General features: G+C 43.1%; 1 protein-coding gene across 1 annotated transcript; it reads right to left on the bottom strand.

The window, feature by feature from the left end:
• Positions 1-394: 394 nt before the first annotated feature.
• DDX47 (DEAD-box helicase 47) lies at positions 395-8,560 on the bottom strand. Its single transcript, XM_053978722.1, has 12 exons — positions 8,466-8,560; positions 7,768-7,861; positions 6,130-6,318; positions 5,384-5,455; positions 4,794-4,912; positions 4,154-4,225; positions 3,918-4,034; positions 3,622-3,768; positions 3,192-3,329; positions 1,752-1,822; positions 1,090-1,219; positions 395-999 (listed from the first exon to the last, which is right to left on the bottom strand). The coding sequence occupies exons 1-12, from the start codon at positions 8,553-8,555 to the stop codon at positions 880-882; spliced, it is 1,359 nt and encodes a 452-aa protein (XP_053834697.1). The 5' UTR covers positions 8,556-8,560; the 3' UTR covers positions 395-879.
• Positions 8,561-10,021: the final 1,461 nt, after the last annotated feature.

Here is a 10,021-nt window from a genome sequence, read left to right as displayed (position 1 = left end):
GCTTTCCAGGATACCTGTTTTTCTGCACCTCCCAGCTTGTGAGTTGCTATCCCACGTAAATACCCCCCTCTTGTGTTCATTTGTAAGTACTACGAGAATCAGCCACAAAAACCCCACCCAAAACCCAGACCTATCCTTGATAGTGTCAATCATTAGCAGGTATTGGATCGAATTTCAGGCAGTGAATGTTTCATCCTGCCGAAGCTTGTTCTCTGTGCTGGACTGCTCTTCAGCTGACAAATCTAAGATACTGATGTCACATCTGAATTGCCAGGATTGACCCAAGAAGAAAACCTTCTGGCAGAAGAAAACCTTCTGGCATTGACCCCAGAAGAAAACCTTCTGATAGACAAAGTGAACAGAACAGGTCAGTGACAAGACAAGGAAAACCAGGTAGCTTTAAAATTAAGCAAAATATATTTTGAGTTCTCAGTGTAACACATCCCTTCACCAAGGCAAGGGCATCACAGTGTGCTGTGAAAACTCAGTCACTTCTTTTTAACATTTCCTCTTTCTTCTGACAGATCTGACTCCAGATGCACTCAGTGAGATTGGATAGTGGGACAGGCTGCAGCAGTGCAAAAGCTGCACTCACGCTGCACTTCATAGTGAATGAGCAGGGCCAGACCACAGCTGCCTCCAGGCCAGAGGTGATGGTCTCTGACAGTGTCCCTGAAAGGAAAACTGGTACCATGCTACCAACATGGGCCAAGATCACTCTGTAGATGGTGAAGAAGAAAAGTGGGTTTTTTCCTCAGGGACTGTCAAATTTCATATGTAATTCTGAAAAAAAATCCACTGGCGCTGGCTTGGTAGACTGTTTTTGATAGCTCAGATAGCCATAAAGAGAAAAATAAAAAAGTCTGTTCAAATACCAAACTAGAAGGCTTTCCTCTTCTTCTTTTTCCCTCCTGCCACCTTATTCCTGACACCAATAGCCTCTTCTGTGTCATCATCATCATTCCGAGATCGCTTCTTCTCTCCCTGCTCCCGCAGCTCCTGCAATGCAATCGACAGATTGACCCAGAGTTTAGCCTGAAAAAATTCAGACTACAACAGCAAGGACAGGGTGAAAAAGCCAGCACCCACCATTCGAGCAAGCCTCTGGGCCTCAGCCACACGCTCTGTCAGCATCATAACTTCTTCCTCTTGCATGGGGAATGCTGGCAGCTTCTTGCCAATCAGGTGTTCAATGCGCTGGAACAGCTCTACATCATACCTGAGGAAAGACAAGACGCCAGCCTGAATGAGCCCTCCTGAGAGGGCCTCAGCTGTCACCACTCACAGACTTCAGCCCTTATCTCCAGCCCACAGATACTGTTAGTTTGGGCTGATGGTCTCACAAGCAGCTCAGATGCATCCAAATGATACCGTTTGGCATGGCTTCTCTGATTTATTCAGCTCATCTCATCTCAGTTCTGAAGTATTTGGTAAAGATTTTCTTTTTAGGCAGATACTTCAGTGTTTATAAAACACCCCCGAAGTTACTTAACCTGCATTATATATTTTAAAAATATATCGTATAGTCCAGTTATAAACCGTTCTGCTCAATGAATGCCTGCTTCTAGAATTTTTCTAGACTTTTCTCCCTCCCCACCCTAGGTTTTGAATTCTCTCCCCTTTAACTAAATAAAACCAACTAGCACTTCAAAATGAAAAGGAGTATTTTATTCTCACCCAGGATAAGGTCACATATTTTCTGCTCTGAAACACAGCTGGAAAGAATAACTCTATTAAGTTTTATCACTTACTGTGTGACAAAGGTGATAGATTTGCCAGATCTCCCAGCTCGAGCCGTTCTCCCAACACGATGAATGTAATCCTGGAAAGAATTTTCTTGATAAGCAATAATATATTTTCACCAAACACAGGACAGGTCTTATGGCAGATCAGCCTATATATTTTCTCTTCAGGAAAGAACAAGAGAATGCCAAGAACATACTGCCAGCATTAAATGCTCAGGAGGGTGTGCAGCATCAGATTTTGAGAAGTGGCCTAAGTGGAGGCACAACTTCAGTTTTAACATTTGAATTCTTCTCTTTTTAAATAAAAAGACCAAATCCAATTATTCCAGACTGCAGGATAAAAGTTGCAATACATGACCCTTGCCAAGACTTCACTCTCACTTCCTTGGAAAGCTAATATTCACAGTGACCCCATGCCTGCATTTTCAGTCTTAGGATCTAGTGCTCTGCATAGTGCATCTTCCAGAGAAACTCTCTGACAAACAGACTTAAATTTGGCAAGCATGGTGAAAGAGAGGATGATTGAGAATAATTTAGAAGAGTCTGATCTATCGAGCATCTTTGGTCAATATGGTTCTAGGCTGTTTTCCAGGTTTCATACTACATTATGGAAATTAAAATACTCCGTTCTCCATACAGGATTTGCAGAGAGGATTGTAAGAAAGGATCTGTTCTATGGGTTAGATGAGAGAGAAGAGCACAAAGACCATAATAACACCATTCAAGCTGCTGCCCCCATTTTTTTTCTTACTTTTGTGCCTTTACAAAAGGAGTGTCTTCAAAAGACCTTTCTGTTTGCAAGACTTTCTTCTGTTTTCAAGGCACAGTATCTTTAATCACTGTAAGCAACAATAGCAATTCCTGAAGTGTAGGTTAATGGTATGATTTCTGGAACTAAGCTGGGAAACAGTCATATCCCTGGGATAATCCCATACTTTCCATACAGAAAGTTGGTAACTTACTTTCTTTTCCTTTTGCTGTACTTTTGTGATATGAAGGTGAGACTTATTGAGGACACCTTTTTTAACCAAATGCTTGTTGAATGTTATAATCAGAGAATTTTTCTCTCTTTTAAACACAGTTTGAAATATGAAGGCAGACCTGAATCATGGACACAGAGATGACTACATGAAACTAGTAATACGTTAAAATTGTTTTCAAAGCCCTTTAATGTAAAAAGGCAAAACATACAGTTTGAGCAGAAATGCAAAGACACAGAGCATTCCTTACTTCCCCTCTTCACTTACAGGATCACTTCTACAACCCAGGCCATGAGACCATATAAACAGAGATTCCAACTCAATAGCAGAGGCTGAACTACACCTTTCAATGTACAGAATCATGAATTAGGCTTCCAGCCAGCAGAACAGAGAAAAGATTCTCCGTTCCTTTGTCTGTCTGCTCCCAGTGACCAGAAGCTCTCAGCTGGTACACAGACAGGCTTACCTTAGAGTGTGTAGGAATATCAAAGTTTATCACCACATCCACATGTGGGATGTCCAGACCTCTGCTTGCAACATCAGTAGCCAGCAGAATAGAACGTGCCTTTGCCTTGAACTTGTTTAGAGAGCCCAAACGTTTATTCTGGAAAAAGGACGAAAAGGGAATGAGAGAAGAACATTCATTCTAGTTAGCTCTTGTTAAAATACTGGCACAAAAGAACTGGGGGAGAAACTACTCAAAAAATTTCACTTCTCTATTTTTTAAATATTACAGAATCAGCGGCACCATTAATGTTAGGTAAATTTCTATGTTCAGTCCAGTCCACTAGCTGTGAATACTCCTCCTGCAAGGCAGGTGTGACTCTGTATGGTGCAGCCCATTTCCCAAGCCCCAGGCCCCCTGCCTATTCTGTTCTGTGGCTTCATGCCCATACCTGACTCATCTGCCCGTGGAGGGGAATGGCAGTGAACCCCAGGTTGCGGAGCAGTAAAGCAGTCCTCTGAGTATTGTTACATGTACTACAGAATATCATGAAAGAGTTACCAGCCAGTTCATTCAAGATATAAACCAGGTAGCTGTCCTGTAAAGAAACAGAGAGAGAATTCATAAAACAACCCAGAGATAATCGCATGTGCAACATTAAGTCTAGGACTCAGAAAATGACAAGATATTGGACAGATGTGGGAACAAGAAAAGACAATAAGAGAGAAGAAACAGAAGTGCCATTACCTTGAATTTGGAGGGGATGAAAATGTAGTACTGCTGTAGTTTTTCAACTGTCTGATACTTGGAGGAAACAGCACATTTAACAGGATTCTTCAGAGCAGCACGCTGGAGTTTTTGAACCTGGTAAGAGCAATGAAATTTAGCTGGACAGAGATCTTGTCAGAAAGTTGTATTAATACAGTCTAGTCAAGAGGCTAGCCTGATGGAAGGAGATCTAAAACAGATTAGTCTGCTCCCACCTTCTTGGTCATGGTGGCAGAAAACAGGAATGTCTTCCTGTCTCGAGGAATCACTTTTAATATCTTATCCACCTGTAAAAAAAATAAGGAAATGGAAATACTAAATACTACAAGCAAGCAGGACACAAGCCTTCCACAAATATAAAAATCATCCACATGAGGAATAATGCATGTGTAAACATACATTAGAGGAATAATGCATGTGTAAACATACATTACATACATGTTCCTACAAAATTTGTAGGAACAATTTTTTTATCTTCTAAAGAGGGTAGGTGTAGGCTGATATCTTGTTCACAATTAGGCAGTGTGAACTTCAAAAGTCCAACAATAGTGCAAATATCAGGCAACATTTTTGCAGGAATGTGTGATTGTTTTCTGCACTAACTACATTCTACATCAGGCACTCCAGAGACACCAGTGGATTTCAGAGACAAAGTGCCTCCTACTTTCTTGGCAGTGCTCTGCAGAACTCTGCCATGTTCTAATCCTACCGCAGACTTTGGTGTAATTTTTAAACATTAGTTACAATTTACTACTAATTTCTGCAGAACAGCTCAATGTTTAATATGTGCCCGTATGAAGCGATTTTAAAGTGACTCATCTGGCATTCCAAACTCATCTTTCAGCAGATCCCTACCTCTGTCTCAAAATCCATGTTAAGAATCCGGTCAGCCTCATCCATCACTAGGAACTTCAGAGCTCGTAAGTTGAAGCCCTTTGTGTTCTCCAGATGATCAACTAGACGGCCAGGGGTTGCTACCAACAGCATAAGGAGAGCAAATTCAGAATGAAAGCAGAGGAAAAGATCCAGACAGGCAAGACAGCTGTCCATTACAGAAATGGGATTCTTTGCCCAAGAAAAGTAAAGATTGCTTTGTGGAATAACTCTTTCATAGGGTATCTTCAGAGAGTGGAGTCAGACTCTTTGAAGAATGTCCTAAGAAGAAGTGACACTAAAACAACTGTAGACAAGCTGTACTGAGAAGGATGAGACCAGCATTTTAAATACTTGAGGAGAATGAAAAAACAAGCCAAAAACACTCTAGGTCTAGCAGGAATGCTTTGGAATGAGCTTGTAACAACAGTTACTGGTGGATACTTTAGAAACATTAACAAGCCAGTACTCAGAGCTTGGGACAAAAAACAAATGAAGGATGTACTCTCCTTTCCTTGGTTAGCTGCAGTTTCATAATATTCATACTCCACATCCCCAGCACATCAACTTACCTATTATAACATGTGGTTTCTTGGCTAAGGCCAGAGATTGAGACATCGTGTCAATTCCACCCACAATAACCGCTGCAGGACAAAGAGAGGGGCGTGAATCCCTCAGTGTAGCACCAGCCCTCCCCTGGCACTGCAGTGTTTACTCCAACTGCCCACCACCCACAGCAATTCTGTACAAATGAAAAGCTACTTATTTTTATGAGAATTTACTTTATTTTAGCATATCTGACCTTCATAGGCTTCTTAAGCCATGCAATTAATTCCTTACTGGCCACAAGTATTTTATTTTCACAGCTGCAGATCTACAGGCAGAACCAATTCCTTGCAGTTTAACTCGTCTGCAAAAAATCTAGGAATTCTAAAAACACCCACAAAGCTTTTTTTGAGAGATTATCTAAAGAATCAATACAGACAGACTGAAAGGAAGATTAAACTACATCACACCGTAGGAGGGAGCTCTATGCAATTTCACTGAACACAAACCCACTATTAAGAACATTCTCTTCTATTTCCACCTTTAGCTATTTAGACGTAGAATGCAGAAGAGCTGTAGACCACTCCATAAGGAAAGACCATACAGTCTTTTTTTTCTCAAACCTGATACCAGATCTCTGTCTTCCAACAGCATAAGCTTTTCTCACATTTTGTTCAACCCCTCATACAAATCCTCTATTTTTATCTTTGCAATCTCAAGCTGACAAACTGGTCTTCAGAAAAACTGGTCCAATACTGTAAGAGCTACTTACTGCTTTGAACACCGATGGAGGACCCAAGAGCTTCAAACTGCTCTGAGATTTGAAAGGCCAGCTCCCTTGTTGGTGTGAGAACAAGAGCAAATAATCGCTGAGGTGTTTCCAGCAGTGCTTGAAGAATTGGCAAAGCAAAGGCTCCTGTTTTTCCAGAGCCAGTTTCTGCCAGTCCAATGATGTCTCTGCCTGCGAGAAGGAGCAAGGGGACAAAAAACTGTTATACATCCAGAACAGAGAAAGAAGGCTTTAAAGCACTGTGCAACGAAACACAAGAATTCCCTAAGGACAGAAAAAAAGGCAGACACACAGAAGGCAAAAAAAAAAAAGAATTTCAGAATTTCTCTGAAGCATTTTTAGACTGTGATTTTATTTGTACAGTCTCAATAGTCAATTTTCTAGTTAAAACTTCTGTTAATATACAGGGTTTCATACAATACTTAGGTTCAAAGTAGAGTTGTACTTTATAATGACTCAAATCTGACATCAGTTTACAGCTTAATGACTCTACCTCACTATTCTAGTCCAAATGCTGTCTGTTTACTGGCTTACAAGGAAACAGACCGCAGTGTTTGCAACTTCAGTTACACAAACTACAGGAACACAGCACTTCCAAACTCACATTTCACATGGCACAACTGTGCCATTGATTAACAGGGTAATCTACATCAGTTCCTTCAGTAGGAAGGGTAGGACAGAAAGTCTTTTGCCCCAAAACATTGCAGGCAACAGGGTGGAATTCATCAATAGAATCCATTATGACCTCCTAAGCTCATGCAGCCAAGAAGAGCATGCTGTCAACATACCTTACACTGGAAACAATTTCTCAGGCATGCAGTCTTACCTTTGTGTTTGTTTCCTGCCCCTCGCCCCAAGAGAATCTTATATGTGTAGTGAAAGAGTCTGACAAAAGTGAAATGCTAGGACAGAGCAGACACTGAAAGTTTGTTCCCATTCTGTCACTACGTTGTTCCTTTCCTCCTTGAGAGTGTTTTTGGTGGGGGGGGGGTTGTTAAAAAAAGATTCTAGAGGCAGAAATGTCTGCTGAATTCAGTAATTATTTTTTTTCTGTAATTCCAGAATGCTTACAGAAAGTCACTGTGGTTTGGTTTATTACTCACTTGAGAAATCTAATTTCAAAGAGTTGCCTGCTCACAGCAAAGCAAATTATACACACTAAGGAGTCAGTCAAGGCATCTTCACTTTCAGTCACACACACGAACACACTCTGTAGGTCTCTATCAGAAGCAGCACAGTCCAAAACCAACTGGAAGCTTCCTGTGTATCCCTGAGTATTTCAGGAATAAAATTATCAATGTGGACTAGCAGTTCAGATGATTAGTAAGAATTCTATTTAACATGGAGTGTCAGAACTACACAACAGGAGTGAACACTCAAGGAACAATGTACCTATTTGAAAGTTTGTGACTGCAGACAGTGTTATAGGATAAACTACTATTCCAAGCTCCACTTGGAAAGGGCAGAGAATGAATATGAAAACTACTTCTAGACAGAGATAATGAATAATGAAGAAGTTGGGACACACGCATTCCTGATCCTTCTCACTCAGGAAAATTCATTCACATAGAGCTCCTGGAGCAGTCCCCAGTTCAGGATCAAAGAAGTACAACTGCTCACCTTGGAGAGCCACTGGAATGGCTTCAATTTGGATCTTCGTTGGCACCTTCCATCCCAACTGCTCACAAGCTTCACACAGGACATCTGTCACTCCCTGGACATTAGTGACAAGAGAAAAGGGAAAGAGACATCACCAAAAATATCTAAATTAAATCACAGAGTTAAATTAAATACATGCTGCAACAGAGCCAACTTGTCTCCAGCACAGACAAACCCCACGAGGACCCCAGTGCAACTCTCTGAAAGGGAAGGCTGCTCACAGTGATCCCCACTTCCATCAGTAATTTCATCGGGTTTGTTCAAAATCCGTTAGAGATGACTGTCACAGGAAGAATATGGTCGGTCTTACCCTAGTTTACACAAGCAACTTCCCTCCTCACACACATCTATCTCTTCACCTCAGGGGTGACCCATGGCCATAGAAAACAAAAAACACCACGTCAAGTTAAGACAACTTGAAGACAGCGACGGCCGGCTGCGGAACGACGATGGGAGCAGCAATGCCAACCCCCGCGGGGCAGCGGCCGAGTGCCCGCAGCTCCCGCCCGGGCCCGGCACCGCCGCCCGCGGAGCGCCGCACGTGTCTGCCCCGCGGGAACGGGAGCTCCCGGCCTCATCCGCGCGGGGGGAGCAGGACGCTGCTCCTCGGGACAGGGCAGCGAGCACCGGGGGCAGAAGCGGCTCCGGCCCAGCCTCACCAGGTCCTTGAAGCTCCGTGGCTGCTGCTCCTCCGCCGCCGGCTCCTGCTCCGGCTCCACCGCCGACCCTTCCTCCCCTCCTGCCGCCATCTTGGCCCGTCCCCTCCCGCTGCAGGGCAGAGCACTCTGGGAGCTGTGGTCCCTCCTCGGGGCGCGACGGGATTTGTAGTTCCGGGCAAAGAGCCGAGCGAAGCGGGTGGGTTCTCCCTCAGCTCCGGGAGGTGCCCGGGGAAGGGAGAGCTGCGGATTTCGGGCCGCCTGTCCTGGGACAAGGGCACCCTGAACTGGCCTGCCCGTCTGCCCGCCCGGCGATAACCCCGAGCGGCCAAGCCTCACGCCTGCACTCAGCTCTGCACGGCTTAGGCAGTGCTTGATGCTGTTCCCAGTTCATATCTTCTACAGCGGTGAAAGAACAGGCAAAATGAGCTGGCCAGGCACAAAAAGGCAAGAATATGTATAAACTTACATCCATAATGCGTATAAAGAACAAATTAAGTGCTTCAGATGTGTTGGTATGAAACATTTTGAAGCACTAGTGATGGGAAGACAGAAAAAGCTGTCATTGTCCCACATTGTTTTCCTTTTATGATAATTGCTACTATGAACTTTTGAAGTATGAATTATGAATTTTTTTACCCTCTCTCTCTGGGAAGTCTGTCTGGGCGTGCTGTCAGTGGAAATGCTGATACACTTCAGCATCTGTCCCTGGATTCCAAGCGTGGCATTTCCTCTGCGCCCAGAACAATGAGGAAAGTGAGAGGAAATACGAATGAACTCTCTGCGTGACAGGAAAGAAGAGGAAACCTGAAACAATTCATGGGCAGGAGTAAAAATGAAACTGCTGCATCCCACTGTGCTCAGGAGCAATGATAAATTAAAACAAAAAAAAAACCCCAAAAGCACCCTGTGTAGATGCTCGTTGTTACCATATGTTTCAAAAATTACAGCAGTCTGAGCCATCAGCTTGCTGATTATCGTTAGTGCTAAAGGTTAAGCCTGGCCAGCACGTAGACATGAACCCCTGTAAGGGTCACTAGGATGCCTCAGGAAATGGAGTCAGGGATGTGACAGGAAGTCATTGCTTGTGATTCTTTACTGAACTCCTTGCCCACATTATATGGTGCTGTTTTAGTGGGGAGCAGTGTGGAGCAATTCTATTCTGGTGAAATTCCAGTTTGTGTAATTCCCTATTGTCAATAGATGTATTTGAATGAAAGTTTTCTCCTGTCCTAAACTGCTGTTGGGAGCATTCATGCATGATAAAATAAATATACAGCTTCTAAGTAGTAATTCCTTTTTTGTGCTTTTCAGCACAGGGCACTGCAGATTATACTGGATTTAGAAATTGTCACTCTAAGGCTTTTAAACTTGGCTTTAAACAAATATGCTCCTAGCTCTGCTGCATGTTAGAGTCCTTAGCAGGGGCAGGGTGAGAGCATCCCCAGCAGATGAATTTTAGTGCAGATATTATGTCAGCTATTTCACAATGGGTGCATAATGAGATGAGATGGACAATGTATACAAGCACATCACCTCCAGGAGTGCAGAGAGACACT

Source organism: Vidua macroura, chromosome 5 (genome assembly GCF_024509145.1).
Source record: "Vidua macroura isolate BioBank_ID:100142 chromosome 5, ASM2450914v1, whole genome shotgun sequence".
NCBI lineage: Eukaryota > Metazoa > Chordata > Aves > Passeriformes > Viduidae > Vidua > Vidua macroura.
This window is presented reverse-complemented; position numbering and strand designations above follow the sequence as displayed.

What these genes read in the sequence shown, in the direction of transcription:
- DDX47 (XM_053978722.1), bottom strand. Translation starts at nt 8,555, where the DNA reads ATGGCGGCAGGAGGGGAGGAAGGGTCGGCGGTGGAGCCGGAGCAGGAG. An exon ending in CACGGAGCTTCAAGGACCTG is followed by an intron (nt 7,862 to 8,465) that starts GTGAGGCTGGGC and finishes ACTAATGTCCAG; the next exon opens with GGAGTGACAGATGTCCTGTG. An exon ending in TCCACGGGCAGATGAGTCAG is followed by an intron (nt 3,330 to 3,621) that starts GTATGGGCATGA and finishes TCCTTTTTCCAG; the next exon opens with AATAAACGTTTGGGCTCTCT.